General features: G+C 44.6%; 1 protein-coding gene across 1 annotated transcript in view; it reads right to left on the bottom strand.

Moving 5' to 3' along the window:
- The window catches only part of PPP1R42 (protein phosphatase 1 regulatory subunit 42), a 541,010-nt gene that overhangs the window by 229,733 nt on the left and 294,583 nt on the right, over positions 1–16,694 (bottom strand). The window contains exon 7 of the mRNA XM_078687204.1: positions 7,751–7,867. Within this exon, the coding sequence (XP_078543330.1) occupies positions 7,751–7,867 (117 nt within the window). The remainder of the gene's footprint in view (positions 1–7,750; positions 7,868–16,694) is intronic.

Below are 16,694 nucleotides of genomic sequence, written 5' to 3'. Positions count from 1 at the left end.
TTTGGTGGGAAAGGCTGCTTCAGCACAGGTGGAGTCGCCAGGCACCGTCTGACTAACAATGAGCAACGCTGGTTTAGACCCTGCTGTACGAGTTCCGATGTACACACACATGGTTTTCTGAGAAACTCAGACATCAACATCTATCTGACTTCTTACACGGTAGATCGAATCTCTGATTAAGAGGTATTTTACAGTGGCTAGTGTGCCTCGAAGCGGAAGTAATGGGTTGGTTTCAGGCTGCCCCTTTTTTTTAAAATTTACTATTAATTGTCGAATAAAACACATTTTGCAGGGCTGGGAAAGCATCACCTTGCTCAAATTAGATTTGAAGGACGTCTTACAGCTGCGCTTTTCCGTCATCTACTGCTGACTTGAAGAGACGCCATGCTCCGGTGTGCTTCATCATTCTGAGAACGCTAATCCTGTGGTGACGCAGGGTCGCCCTCTGCGCACGTGCTCCGGCTGCTCGCGCAGCTCTGTGAGGAAGGGCACGCGCAGCCGGGCAGCGCTTCACTAACCCCACTCGAGAGACGCGCCAGTTTTAAGGGATGCGCTCTTACCCGGATAAACGGCCACGTCAGAACAGAAGATCTTATTAAGGAGCCTGCGACGCAATACAACGTAGAAATTCAAATCCCAGAAACAAAAGGTTGACTCGAGCGAGGCGTCCGCGGCCTGAGGGCCAATGATGCCTCGCCTGCTCTTGACCGGCGCGTGCCAGTTTTCTATCGGACACTTCTAACCTAACTGCCCCCAGCGGTGCCGAGAGAGAGAGATGAGTCACCGGTGGGACTGCTTGTCATAATCTGAAAAAAATCCATAATGTTGATTCTTGCTGACTAAACCGTGATACGAGTGAATCCATCTTCTTTGATACCTCTGCGTGGATCGATGCCAGCAGAGGAGGAATACATTATTAGCCTGGAAATATGGGCGCACTCGCCTTTCAGCTCGTCCGAATTCAAAGAGAGTCAGGAAACTGGAATAAAGTTGACAACTAGTGTTATGCAAACTGTACGAAACACAGGTAATAAGCAATAAAAGGTGCATACCTGAAACCAGCAGACAGCTGAACTGACCGGTCCTTGCAATGCATATTGCGATGTAAGAATGGCTGTCTAAAATGGCTTGTCCAGAGGGGCATTAGGCGGCGCTGCACCCGCTTTACAAATATACAAGTATAAACGGGGGTGCAGCCCTTTTTTCGGTCGAGGGACCGTCGCTTCTCACTGCGCAGCAGTGAGGGGGCGGAGTCCCGAAGAATTAATGTTTTGGAGTTAGGGGGAATAAACCCGCCTCTCTCCTCCATTCTCCTCCATTGGCTGGCTTCCTAAACAGAGGCCAGCCATTGGAGGAGAAGGGAGTCACTCCAATAAAGCCACGTCTCTTTCGGATTCGGGGGCGTGTTTTTTGCGTTCTTTAGCCCTGTGACGTCATCTGTCACTCAGCGCAAAAAACACGCCCCGAATCCGAAATTTGCGGAGCTTTGCGGCCACCATTTCTGCCCGATCGCCTGATGCGACAGACCGTTTCCCTGCCCCTGCTCTCTCCCTCCGATGTTTAATCCTAGCTCTCTCTGCCTCTTTCCCTCCCCGCTTGAGTGGTGACGCTCTGCTCTGTCCCTGCCCGGGTCAGGACTCTGCCGAAGACCGTCAGCCGCCTGTGTGGGAATGACGGGCCCCCACCCTTGCGGGTTCGCCGGAGTTTACCTTACTTTTCTTGGGCGTAAGGGTCATGCCTCCTGTTACCTAGCTCTAGTCATCATGGCTGAGTTTGTGTGACAGTAGTGCTGTGATAATTAACGGGGTAGTGCTTCCAGCTGCCTTGGCGCTCGCAGCCGCTAATCTCCGCAGCTTCCCCCAACGGCCCCTTACGGATGAGCTCTCCTCTGCTTCAGCCAGGGCTCCCGAACAGAGCGAGATCGTCGCCCTGCAACAGTTCCTGTGAGTTCGAACTGTGTGCTCCTCTGTCTGGCTTGAACCTCATTCGAGGTCAAAGTATCTGCCATATTTAGATGCTGCGCTTGGTTGACAGAGTTGGAGCGGAGCGCTATATATACACTGTGTAAACATGTTGATCATCCGTTGACTGTTTTGATGTTAAAGAGAGTGTACAAACATGAAACCAGATAACTTTCTGACTGAGCAGTGCACACTTATCGGTCCGCAATCCCCTCATGTGTCCGTCGTGTGTGCTGCGATAAAACATCAATTTCTCCTGTGTCTACGCTGACATTTAAACCTACTTGATTCCCGGGACTCTTAACCCAGCTGCGCTTAGTAAAAGCCGCACGGTGGTCTCGCGTGCCTGCTGCTGACTGGACATTGGGCCTCCATCTTGGCAGCGTTCTTGGTGAGGCTGGGCCTATAACCGCTTCTTAGGCCGTTCTTTATCTTTCCTCACAGAGTGTGCCTGCCTCTGATTGGCCGCGGGAAGAGTAGATATTGACCTCCCCTTGTTTCTCCTATGCGTTGCACTTAAAGACAGCGTTGCCGTGCTGCCCGTACGGATGCGCCGCCCAGATAAATTATCGACACTCTAAAGGTAAGCGGGGCATTGATTTTTCGAACTCTATCCCTACCTGATACCTTCCTGAGCCCCTGACTGGCATTCAGGTGTGACCTTCGGTCTCTGCCCTGTATCTTGGCAGCGATTACGGCTCTTAGATCGGATTACCACTTAATTCCTGTATTCACTGATGGCAGGTTATTGGGTGCCTGTGAAGCGGCCTCTGGGGTGGTCCGGCCGTATCCCTCGCTGGCCATTCTTACGCTTCCTTTTACCCTGAATTCCCCGTTATTTGGAGATGGTTGCCCTTATTTACGATTCAGTTTTTATTCTCTTTCTGCCCGCGGTCATATAAAACATACCGCATCTTTAAGGCCATGTGTATTAACACCGGCAATGTGCTCTAGGGTCGATCTATTATGCCCTTGTTTTTAGTTACTGCAGAGCCTCTCCTGTTGTTTGCATGCGGTTATGTAATACGGACCGCATCTCCGAGGCCATGTGTATGAGTTCTGGCTATGTGCGCTAGGGTTTATCTATGTCGCCCTTGTCTTTGTTTATCGCAGAACCTGCTCCGTGGTTTGCCGTGGAGAACTATATCCAGTTGGAGCCACGCGATATACCTTGCTGATTCATCTCTGGATGCGGCGCCGCCGGCACTGCCTTCACCTTTTGGGCTTTTTTGGGATCCATCATATGGGCCGCCCTGGGATCACGCTCGGTAGGTTCTCTCTGCTAATAAAGAGAACCCCGGGGCCTATGTTGTTGGGCTCTTGCCATAGATCGATTGAGATGAGTGCTCTCCTCACTTTTCCTGAATTGTCATCTCCCGTTTAATATTACAGATTTATTCAGGATCCCCTACCTGGAGCGCTACAGTTATTTGGGGTATTGCCTCCTTGGTTTTTAATTACAGATACCTTGTGATGAGGCCAAATAATATGCTTCTTTGATAGCCTCCTCCTGCTGGGCTGGCATGTTGGATTTACACCTGCGCGATTTGTCCATAACTTGCCCTGGCTGTACTTGCTTCCCTGACCCCTGGCTTTGCTTGCTACCTTGCCCCCTGGCTGTGCTTGCTCCTCTGCCCCCTGCCTGTGCTTGCTCCCCTGCCCCCTGGCTGTGCTTGCTCCCCTGCCCCCTGGCTGTGCTTGCTCCCCTGCCCCCTGGCTGTGCTTGCTCCCCTGCCCCCTGGTTCCCCTGCCCCCTCGCTGTGCTTGCTTCCCTGCCCCCTCACTGTGCTTGCTTCCCTGCCCCCTCGCTATGCTTGCTTCCCTGCCCCCTCACTATGCTTTCTCCCCTGCCCCCTCGCTGTGCTTTCTCCCCTGCCCCCTCGCTGTGCTTTCTCCCCTGCCCCGTTGCTGTGCTTGCTCCCCTGCCCCCTGGCTGTGCTTGCTCCCCTGCCCCCTGGCTGTGCTTGCTCCCATGCCCCCTGGCTGTGCTTGCTCCCCTGCCCCCTCGCTGTGCTTACTCTCTACTACTCTCTAATGCTCACCTATTGCCATTGTAAATGATAATACCATTTATTTATATTTAAAAAAACAAAAAATGAAAAAAATGTCATGAGCAATGCCAATAGCTCTACCTTTAATAATGCCGAGACCATTGCATTGTAAATGCTTGTTTTACTCCTGTGACCTGTAGCACCATTCCAAACCTTCTATTGTGCCTAATGCTCGGCGAGCTACAGCAGCCCATTTTAACAAGTGCCGGGTTTCTACGTCCCTGGTCAGACAGAAGCACTAGCAAGAGGCTGCCTGACACGAAAACTAGAATAATTCTAAATGACCTGGCGGCTCTGAAAGACAGGTAGAGAGGGGGCAAAATCAGACACTGTCGGATGACAGAACACCGAGGGGCATATTCAGAAAGGCATTTTGGAATATGTGGAGCTGAGCTCCTGTAGCAGTCTCTTACGTACTTTAACATCCCATTGTGATAGGCTCCAAAAGAACTAAAATATGAATATTGATATGCAATTAGTAGATATAGAAAGGTCTGCACTCTTTGCACTTTCACTAATATGGAGTTGGACGTTTGGGCCTGTTTCACAAAGGTTCAATAGCATATAAAATAGCACTCGTGCAGTACTGCTTCCTGTATTCATAAATGTCTTTGTGAACAGACCTCTCTATCCTGTAGTATGTGCCTCCCAAGCACATACACCGAATTCAATTGGTGCTGGGGTGCGTGCAGGACGGCTGAGTGGCGGGCCTCTCAAAGTTTAAAGTTGACTCTGTCCAGCAACTGTTCAAGGAAAAGTCCCATGCACTCGAAAAGTTTACGTTAACATTCTTTATTCACGTCATTTTCACTTAATTCTTTTTTTTTAAATAATCTATATCAGGATGTTAGTCCTTTTACAGCATTCTTTCCATTTAATTATTTCAGCTCTAGCTCCTTACCAGGGTCTGACAGGCATCCCTTCCGCAGGAGTTTATGTGAGTCATGCATTAAACCGAGGCAACGCCCTCCATAGACTTTTAAATCACTTACATTAAAAAACCTGTTACTCAGCAGAAGCGGCCTAGTTGGAAAAGGCCTATTGCGAGCTTACCAAGAACTTACAGCAGGCTTAAAGGACACCCGCTGCTTACCATTGGTTGGCTTGATTGTCACTCTCACTTGCTTCATATTTAATGGTTTACCTTGTCCATCCTGTGTTTACCCTTCCCTTGGAGCATATGTTCTTTAATTTTGTCCTTCAACTGCTCACTTTTAGGGAACTACTCTCTGCTTAAGCACTCAGTGAGAGTGCATGTGTTTTCCAGCAGTCTCACTTGTGTGCTTCTTCCTGTCGCTGTGTTCCATGTTGCTCTCGTGTGCCCATGTGCTTCCCTCCCCTGTGCTGTGTTGCTCTCATCTATGTGATTCCCCTTTAACCCCAGGTTGTTCTCTGCCTTCTGCACATCTCGCCTTGTTGCACCCTTCCTTCAGTGCTTCTTTTTCCTCTTCCCCATCCGCTACTCCTATCTTAACCCTCTCATCTGTTGACTCCCCTAATCTCTTGCTCCCATTGCCTATTTTTTTGTTAATAATTTTAGTTTTTTTGTTTAGAGAGCCAAACAGCAAATTGCTGACGGTCCTTCCACTTTATAAATAAAATGGCTTTTGCACTTAATTTTCATTTTATTTTTAAATTACCAATCTATCTTGGATCAGTAATTTAAAAAAAAATGATGCCTTTGTCATGGTGCATGTGCACACCAACAAAATGATGTGGCTATATCATTGTGTCTCTTTTCCCTTTTAATCATGCTGTACAGCATCAGTATTTTTGCCAAAGCTATACAACACGAACAAAAGGCATTAGACGAGTCAATAGGTCTTAAAAGCTTGACCTATTGTCTTTGCCCATGCTTGTTGCGATCTGTTTAGAAATATAAATAGCTAGCTTGGCTTTCTTTCGTGATTGTCCACTGTCTGGTCATCACAAGGCAAATGTACATAAAATATGCGCTTGCTTACAAAAGGCTTGAGATACTGGAGCGAAGGTGTGCTCATCCACACTGTAAACTGCACAGTGCAAGTGCCTAGCGAGAGTCTTGCTTCTGCAGCACGCTTCCGGTGTCAAACATCTAGCAATCTCAGAATATAATTTGCTTTCTATTCCTATTGAATCATTAGTCGCTACTTGTAACAATACAGATTCAGAACATTATCTTCAGCCTTTTGACTGTAGGAAGACCGTTTGCACACTTAATACCTATGTCAGAGTGTAAATTAACTACTTTCTGGAATTAACAAAAGAGTCCAGGAACCCATAAGGAAATTTGTGCCAGGTGCAGGGTTCAATGAGGATTTGTGGAAATGTCAAGCGATATCCATATCGGAATTTGTGTAGGTGTGGGTGAAGGGCTTTCTTGACGGAGTAAAATATTTTTCAGGTGGAAACAAAAATTAGTATGTGCAAATGCACTTTTGGGAAGCAGTTCCAGATGCGTGACTCACACAATACAAGTTTTTGGGGGCATTGAGCCTACATAATTCAGTCTGATTGGCAGTAATACAGGAACACGGCTCACTTGAATCTAAAATATTGTCCTTTGGTGGATCCATACAGTCTGCAAAGATTATTGCCAACAGTGAGAGAAATCAGATAAGTCTGTGTCCGAAGATCAAGAGATCCAAAAGAGGTATTCAAAGGTAACAGGTATGTGATAGAATTGTGAAGCTGAGTGAGCCGTGGAGCTGTTTGACAGAAGTTAGAGTTTTACAGCTCATAACTTGCTAGACTCATAAAGTTCAACAAAGTCACAAAACTCCAGTCGCGACATCACTTACTGAATGATTTTAGTGTATTCCACAGCCTCTTAAAGTGTAGCACTTCACTTTAAATACATATTTAAAACGTGTTCTTGCTTGGAAGTAGCTCTTTATTCCAAGTCCAATGATTGCTATATTATTTTACAACAGACTCTAAACTGGAAAATATTATGACCCGAGACAGAGCGCCAAGTGTTGGAGGGGTTGCGGGAAGACGGGCACTCTGACTCATCTTTTATGGGACTGCAAACAGGTCCAATCAAACTGGGAACAGATTCTAGATGAGATAGACACTCACGTAGAGACCCAGCTTCCCTGCATATATTTTATTGGGACTGTCTAATCCTCTTACCTACCCACTCAAAGCCAGGAGGGGTCGTTTGATTGCTATTGCTATAGGCTCAGCCCTCCAGAACATACTGATACATTGGCGTTCTTCCCAAACTCCCACTTTCACAGGGTGGCTACACCGCCTGTGGCAAGTTTTGGGCATGGAGAAACTAACACTCACACTTGCGGGTAAAGGAGCCTACTTTAGAGAGCTTTGCCAACCCTTCATATCCCTTCTTACATCAGAATTTCGCAAATTGTCATGCCCCAGGCTCCTGCGCCTTTCTGATCCTCAATGATCAGACTTATGAGGTCGCCTAATATCCTAGAGGCTCCAGTTACCCCTTCACTGCTCCTTTTTCCGGTGGACGAGGAGGGGGTGGGGGGAGGGTAGTATAAATTTCCTTTATTGTTATCGGTTATGTGTTTAAGTTGACCTGCTCTGCTCACATCGCACATAGCACTCTTGTAGGTCTGCCACTGCTGTGTACCGCTACTCATGTTGTGTCGCTTTCGTAGAGCGGATGGTTGTGTTATATGTTGAAGAAAATTCAATAAAAGATTTAAACCATAAACTGGAAAATATGACAATGAGTTAGAAGAAGCACGTGTGCAACTAGACATAACACATAGTAGCTAACATTACCTCTACTTCTCTCAGTTGATTGTCCACGGCCAGAAGCTGGGCCAGGTTTTCCAAAACGGCCAAGTCTTTCAGTTCATCAATGTTGTTATTGCTGATGTTCAGAATTGAAAGAGATTTCTGTCAAATAAAAGTTAGCAGATGTGAAAACAATATGTGACACTGCAGTGTGAAATCAGATACTCAACGGTTTTAATTGTTCGAGTATTTGAATACCATTAAAAACACGGACTATAGGTTTTGCTTCAGAGGGCAACTGTTTAAAAAGTAAATACAAATTAAAAAGTTATATATTTGTTCATTAGAATAGGTCAAACAAGAAACTATGTATTTTGCAGTCCAAAGATGGTTGAGTTTTCACAGACACAGCAATTATAGGACAATCTGACAAGACGTTTGATTTTCATGTGTGCCAAGCAAACCTTACTCCCTCCCGGACTGGAAAAAGGGCTGCAAAAGATTACAGTATTTAGCACGAATTTATGCATAATTTTCCTATAAATTGGGTGCAGAGCTATAGGTATTACAGGTAAAATCTGCATGCGATTTCACACAACATTACACTTTTCAAAACTTGAAGCTTTTTTTTATTCCTCCATCCCACCTACTTTTTCCAACCTGTCCCTTGCAAGCCGATTCTAAGTCTATTGACAGATTCCTGAATTACCTGGAGCCACCCCATGTCCTTGGTGGCTGGCAGCGAGGTGGAGAATGTATGGTGTGGGGATACGCCTCAGCTACACTGACATAACTGGCAGTGTGCTGAAGTATACCCAGGAAGGCACAATTCTGACTCCCCACATCCGTTCCGGAAATAAAGAATTAAGGAGGAGGAAACCTGATTTAAAAACTAGTGTGCACCATTGCCGTGGAATTATGGAACTGAGTGAAGAAGAATTGACAATCTAAAATTTTAGCAGTCATGTTTACTGGCAAGATTATAGCATATCAAACCACAGAATGTATGTTTTATCCCCTCTTTTTATATCCACTATGGCAGCCATATTTAACATAGTAGAAGCACTTCTACCTACTGACGGGATGGGCAGAATGAAGACACTACCTAGAAAGTAGAATATATGAGTGGATAGGGGAGAGGTAAGCCTTATCCTTACCATCCAAATGAGGTAGCGATGCTAGAATCACTTTGTATAGATGGCACAGGTTTATTTGGAAAACAAATGTCCTGCTAACAGAAGGCCAGCTGGATCAATGATCAACGATTAAAGAAGACAGAGGGAGTCGGTTTTAGAAGAATAAAATCTCGGTGGTATATAAGCAATAAGAAAAAAAAGTGTGCCATTTTAGGAAATTGCCCACCTAATCTAAAATGTTACTGGCGAATCAATGAGGACAGAGAATTCTAGAAAGACTGAGGACTCAAACAATATAACCACATACATTCCTCCCCTCTGATAAATGTAATAGATTTTACAAATGTGTTCTCTCTTACCACATTCTTTTTTATTGCCAAAGAATTTAATTGGGTTTTTCAACAAAAAAAAGACAATACAGCTTATACATGGTGAAACATGCAATAATAATAGACAGTTCTCTTGCATAAGTTTGGTTAATGGATAATGAGCAGGAGTGGGAACAGAAAGGAACAAAAAGGAAGGGGGAGCAAGCCAAATCAAATCATGCTTAAAAGAAGAACAAATGAGTGATAAATAAACAGGTAGTGGGCACATGGAGTTTCCATCAGAGGGCTCTCCAGGCCTGTGAGCTGGTACAACTTGTGAATATAGCTCATTTAAACTACATATTGATAACTCTCCAAATAAATATAATCAGCCAAATAGTTTGAAAATGATCCGACATATATAGAGGGCTTATGGAGTTTTGGTAATGGCAAAATAGTTGTCAAGTGCCTTCCATATGAATTGTTACAAGATCACCATGGGGAGGTTTGTATGAAAATGCTATCATCCCCCCTTAGGTAAGCAAACCAATTTAACTCGGGTCGAAATAAGATAGCTGCAGTGTTTTTCCAGTTAGCAAGGATGGGGATAGGAATCCCTGAATGTTGGAAAGAAAATACATTCCTTTTCAGATAAACTCCGATCAGAGTATGGATGAAGTAAAAAATGCAATCCCGGAATGGGGAGACCGTGCAGCAGTGGAAATGTAGGTGGGGTAGGCCACCGTCTCTTTGTTGCAGTTCCAACAAGTTAGATTCTTTCTAAAGGACAGTTTGTGGAGACAGGCAGGAGTCCAGAATGTCCCATGAAGAAGAGAGAATTTCATTTGGGAGAGGGAGGGTAAAATTTCAAGGGAGACAACTGACTTCCAAATTAGACACCAAGAGTCTTGAGAGATATTCTCAGAGGAGTTCCATTTTGTTTGAAGTTTTGAGATCAGGTATGTAGATTTTGGTTTAAAGAGGTGATAGAACTTAGAAGATTGGTAGCAAGTTTTGTTAGAGGACACAATGGTCTTGAAGAGAGAGGGATCACTTGTAGGGCACTTGACTTTAAATAAGCTGATTGAATTTAAGAAAGTCAAAAAGGTCTAAGTCTATCTGGATGTAATGTTGTTGTATTTCCATGAATGAAAGAGGTGGCTGCTGGGAGCCAAGGTGTTTGAAAAACTGAATGCTCTTCGATGCCCAGGAGCCCCAAAATACCGGTTCCCCATGAATTTTGATTTTGTGGTTGTTCCAGAGTGATATTGTGTTGGATTGGGTAATCAGGGTCTCTAGGAGGCTTCAATCTTCAGCAGAGCTCTTTTGGTATTGTTAAAGATACATTGGGCTGAAAAAGTTTTTTTTTGTTTTGCTGGTCAGCAAAGTTGTCGGGTGGAGATCTCCTAAAATGTCCTTTTCAATTAGTAACTATGTGGGGGTATAATCCGGTGGTTGGGAAAACCAAAGAGAACCTTGTCTTGCTACAAAGGCAATTTGTTAGTTTTTGAAGTCTGCTACATTAACACCACCTAGATGTACAGGCAAGCCTAGTTTTTTTATTGAGATTCTAAGGAGTTTCTTTTGCCAAATAAACTTGTTTAGTAGCCTGTCGAATTTCTGGTAGAATTCTTCAGATAATACTAGAGTTAACATATTTACAAGGTAGTTGACTATCTGAGTAACGATCATCTTGATGGTCTCGATACTACCCCACCAGGGGAGAAATTTGGGACACCAACCCTCTAGTATGGTCTCTGTTTTTTTCAAAGTTATGTCTTCGTTATGGTGGAGTAATTATAATAGATATGAGTTAAATTAAAGACCCAAATATTTGATAAAGTGGGGTTACCAGGACAGCCATGTAGTTTTGAAGAGATCACTGGTGCAGAGATTGTTCAGGCCCCGGATTTCAGACCTCTCTCTATTAAGTTTATAGCTTGCAACTCGGGAATATCCGTCTATAGTCTCTATTAACAGCGGAATAGAGTAGGATGTATTTTCTGTTGGAATTAAAATATTGTTGGCATAAGCCACTAACCTCACAGTGGTATTATTAAAAGGGACCCAGGCGAAGGAGGGATTAGTTCTAATCTTGTGTAGTAAAGGCTCTAGGTTCAGGATGAATAGAGAAGAGGAAAGGGGACAACCCTGCTTAGTACCTCTTTCCAGAATAAAGGCACGGGATAGCAGACCACCAGATCACACTTTAGCGGAGGGAGTACTATAAAGAACCATGACCATTTTGGTGAAGGTCTCACCTAAACTGTATCTCAGAAGGGAGAAGCTGGGTAAACTACCCAGTTGGTGAGAGTGGTATGGTAGAAGGATTCTCACTTCCGGCAGGGGTGTAGAGGACTGATGCTCAAGTAGCTTAGGGATAGCTTAGGAGGTTGGTAGCCCATGTTTTGCAAAATTGGAAGTAGGAGGAAAAAAATCAGTCGAGGCCTGCAATATCTATGCCAGAGATTAACAGTGTATATAACTCAATACAGTTTCAAGTATGAGGAGTACAAAGAAAAATCTCTGGTTGGTATTTGAAACTGAGGAAGCTGTATGAAAGGATAGTAGGCCTTCTGGTGAATATCCAAGTGTATAAGGAAACTGGTGGTGATGCTCTAAACCTAGGGTGATCACAGCGATTGTCTGAACAGGAGGGTAAGCATATTAAAAATAGAAGAACGTTGAAATATTTGAGTACTTCTCATAACACAATACAGTGGGAGCCCCTTTGAAGGGTCCAGACAGGACAACCAGAGAGAGAGAGCACACCCATTTTGTCCACCAAGGGTGCAAAGGAAAGACTCCAAAAACGTAGACAAGCAGTGGAATAGGATATAGTCCTAGATGACAGACGTTGGAGAGGATCATGAATTGGGTTTGGGGGAGGGCGCTGGGCGGGTGTCCATAGAGTTACCCTGTCTTTCATCCAGGAAGAGCTGAAGGGTTCTTGGTTCGCTGATGATGTGATGTCTCCCACCTGCATGGACTTTAAATTTCGCTGGCCGATGAAAGATAAAATTGCAGGTTGGAGGCTTTAAGTCTGGTGTGAAGATCGAGGAAGCCCTTCCTTGTCTCTACTGTAGGTCTGGAGTAATCCTGAGAGACGTAGATTCTGTAGCCTTTCCATGGTATATGGTTGTTTTTATGCACATGGTTGAGGATCATCTCTGTGTGTTGGCACCTCAATGGGCAGCAAACAGTCCGGCATATGGTATTTCTGTTGTCCAATTTGAAAGAGGGAACCCAATGGGCTCTTTGAAGCCAGAGGTTTTTCTTGAAGGAAAGGCCTGTTATTTGAGGGATCCTTTTTTCTAAAAAGGCTATTCAGGAGTCCGATGAGGCTTCCGACTCAGAGACTAGGGCAATGGTGCCTATCCTCACCTGAACGCCGGTGATAATTCCAACCCGGTAAGGGTATATTAGGTCTTGGCGGAACTGTAGTATATACAAAGTCAAGTGCGAGCTGCAGCAGGGGGGGGGGAAACATATACGGAATAGTAAGTTGAGTCAGTCTCTGTCTCGACTGACTGGGACTTGAATTTCAAGTTCCCTTAATGCCTGGTTGGACAACATTTAATTTTATACCCCACTTGTCTTTATGTTTACTTTCTATTAGATACCACAGATCTTGAATTCAGCCATGGAGGTACATCCTTAGTTCTATACTTGATTGCCTTTTACTTTGACACTCTTTATTCCTCCTTTGATATATGGTGCGTGTACTCTCCGGGCCTTACGTATTATGCAATATGATTGACATTTAGATTCCTGGCCTCTGATGCATCTTTGGCATAAAATTGTAGTATTATCTTCGTAGAGGGGGAACATTGCTGTCCTACTTATGTCTTTATTTTCTCTAATATGAACATTATCCACTAGATTTAAATAATAGTTTCTTTGCACTGCACAAAATGTTGTGGGTTTGACTTTTATATTAATTGGTTTCCATGCGTGTTGGGTGATGTCTGATTTTCCCCCACTTGGGGAGATGTGTATGACAGACATTGTGATTTGATGCCTTGCTCTCAGGTCATCTTTTGTGTCATTTTCCAGCCCTGAAGAGTCGGAGAACACTGTTTCTCTGATGAAACACGTGTCGGCTGGCTGTGTGTTTTTGGTTTGATGACCAATTAAAGAAAGAAAAAGACTTCAACATTGGATTGGTTGCATTTGCTTTCGAATCATATTCACATGTTGTATTGTTATATTGTATGAGTGCGCAGGTCTGCTGCTACTTGTATTTGTGTTTGGGTTCTCCTTCACAGATTAAGGGGTTTGAGGGTCTCCCCTTCACGGTCAGCAACATACCAAATTGTGTCCACTTTAATATCTTACATAAATACTAGCTGAGCGCCACTACTTCATGTCTACTAAAACCCTGTTCAGTTTAGCCAAAGCTTTGAAATGATGTCACCGCAACTCAAAGGAGCCCAGCGCACCTGGAGATGAGAGGCACAAGTGTAGTGGATCAGAGTCCCTGGATAGGGTTGAAAGTTCTCTCTGTCTGATAGGACCGGATGACTAGACCTCAGTCAGCAGGACTCAGAAGGGCAGTTCTTTAGATGACAGATGCAAAATCAGAGCATAGGCTCAGGGCTGCGTAGGATGCAGGGGTTCCAACAGACATCAAACAGGCAGCACTCAATTCAATGTCACGGTGGTGTTCCTAAAGGAGGTGTTATGTACATTTCAAGCCTCTCATTGCATTAGTGTTCATAATCAGTACCTTATATATCTTGGACAGTATTTGGTTGTATTTGACTGTATTTACACTGTAGTGGTAGGGTCTGGGTCTTAAAAGAAGATTGCAACCCTTTAAATGTTGCAGGTTTCAGCCATGAGGGTCGATCAGTCCTTCTCACAAATACTCTGCGCCTTGTGGGCGGCCGCCATTTTAAGGTCAGGCATAGCGTGGGGTGGTTACCCCGGAATCCTCATCCAAAGAAAGCAGACCCTGCTCACACACATGCCCAGCCATCTGCTTGTGCTCAGTCGATCGCCCGGGGCTGTGAGGTCACCGTTCAATACGGCTTAGGTGTGTAATCAGGCGTCAGTTATCTCTTGTGTTTTGCCTGGATCGTTGCGAGACGGTGGCCATTTTTGTCCCTCGTCACCTGGATCGCGCCCAGAGCCCAACACTCAGGAGGTGAAACGTGGTAGAAGACGGCTGCAATTCCACTGGTTATAGTGCCTCCCATATGCCCGCGTTGTTACGCTGCATGGACCGCTCCTTTGTTTTGAGAGTGGCCATGAGCCGTATAAAGTTGTTGCAGTTAGCGGCAGCAAGCGCAGCATAGCTAAGTTGCCATTCACTGCGCCTTCCAAACCACGCCTCTTCTCTTACCACATTCTGTAAGAAATTTCAAAGCTATTACTCATCCCTTTTGGTGAATTTTATTTGAAACAACACCTACAACTGCACCACCACAAATACTAAATTAGTTAATGGTTGCACTGACCAATCTAGCTGCCCTTTTTCGAGGTGAAGGTCACCTCAATACTAGAGGCTCCCGATTAACTCAGCTGCGATGAATCAATCATATACACCACAGAAAGAAAATATAACGAGAAACTACTGTTGATCAGGTTTGTGAATTTATTAGAAAGGGAAATGGAGATGTTAAGTAAGGGTGAATTAATTGTGACAGGAGTATTCAAAGTAGCTTAAACACCCTTTCATTAAGAAGTGATTAGGACTAAGGAACTTCTCTAGTTCGTGCCAGCTCTTATTTGGATCTTGAAATTCTAGTGAACAATTGTATTCCAATTCTGGAGCGATACACTCTTATTTTTATATGTAGAATTTCATACCTCATTCATCTGCGCTTGAAAGCGTTCAACGATTTTTTCAGTACTCAGATCACACCTGGCAGTTCTCCAATTGAGAGCAAAATCAAATGAGCTACTGGGGCCAGGAACACATATTAAGGCCGTCACGTATAATTCAATACATTTTCATTTGACTGAATCCTTGGATTAAAATTAAATTTAGAAACATTGTTGATAATGATGTGATGGTTTCTTCTCCAACTAATTACACTTAGTAAATTCACCTCAGTGCATTTCAGGATTTAAACCCTATTCAGGAGCATCAATTTCATATCCAACATACACGGAAAAAGAAGCACAAAAGACACAACAATTAACTATCTATTAACACATACAGCCCTCTCATCACAAACAGAGATGTCTTCAGTTATCTAATAATTTCCATCATAGGTTGCGGTGCTAGCAGGGCTAATGCATGAGGGCATTCTTCAGCGTTGCTCCCACTGTGAACCAGGAACAGCAGTCTTGTGAGAAAATCAGGCGGGGTTGAACCCCCAGAACGAGTTCAGTGGTTGGAATAAGAAATGTTTAGGCCCAGAGCTGCTGTCCACAGCTGCAACCCCAAAAATACAATTGCTTTGAGATGGTGCTGAGGTCTAGATGGATGCCGAAAGTAGTTTGCCAAACTGAGTAAAGTCTTTAGGAGAGCCCAACTGTGAGAGGAGTGGTGGATAGAAGGGGTCTCTGCCCATGAAGGAGGTGAGGCACCCAGAAGATCGGCACAGGGAGCACAGGCATACGAGGCACCAGCTCTGGTGACACAAATTGCCCGGAAGGCATGAGAGAGAGCTCAACAGGAAGGCAACAAATCTCATCAGGACTAAAGGAGTTGCCCCTGTAGATGATAGCAGACAGCAAACGATGGTCCACAGACACCAACTTTGAGGAAAAAATTAGACCAGCTCAACTTACAGCAGGTGCATTTCACAGTGGGAGCTCCATGCTGCCATGCAACATAAAGGGGTTAAAACAAATCCGTTCAGAGGCAAAACGGATTTTGTTGTCACACGTAGCACAGATCCAAATGTAGAAAACAGATGGGAAATGAACCAGAGGATACCAGTGAATCAGGCTTTTACACTGTGGGAAGCATTGATTATGAAGCTACGGTAATCAAAGGAAGTATAGAAGAACATGAAGGGAGAGTAGGCCGTCATGAAGTGGGACTTGAAGGATTCAAGCAGCGCAATAAAAAACTAGAGAAAGCGGTCAGTAAAGAGGTGGAGGGGCAAGAGCGTGTGGATGGCTTCAAGATATGGCCCCTCCACGCCGTGATCCCGCTGGAAAGAGAAGTGGAAATGCTGCACAATACAATGGGGTCCTAGAGCCTAAGAATAAGTCGATTCCCTAAACTAGACGATGGAGAAAACATCAAAGAAGTGATCGAGCAGTTTCTGGAAACAGATATGGGAGGGGGGCAGGGAGCGTAACAATTATATAAGTCCGCAGGGCAACACATTTGCCAACAAGGATCCCTAAAAAATCTCTCAGACACTGGAACAAGTCTTGGCTGTGCTAGGAAGCCCAAAGAGATAGAGCAGGTCACACCACACGTACGTCCTCTAAAAACAGAGTTCTTTCCCATAAGGGAAGCAAACTGTTAATTTCCCCAGATTTAAGTAGGACTGTGCAACATAAAAGGGCAGAAATACAATTTGTCTGGTGCACCTAAGGATTTCAATAGAGCCCACAATGTTGTTGTTCACAACGATG

This window comes from Lissotriton helveticus, chromosome 4_1, assembly GCF_964261635.1.
Source record: "Lissotriton helveticus chromosome 4_1, aLisHel1.1, whole genome shotgun sequence".
Taxonomy (NCBI): Eukaryota; Metazoa; Chordata; class Amphibia; order Caudata; family Salamandridae; genus Lissotriton; species Lissotriton helveticus.
This window is presented reverse-complemented; position numbering and strand designations above follow the sequence as displayed.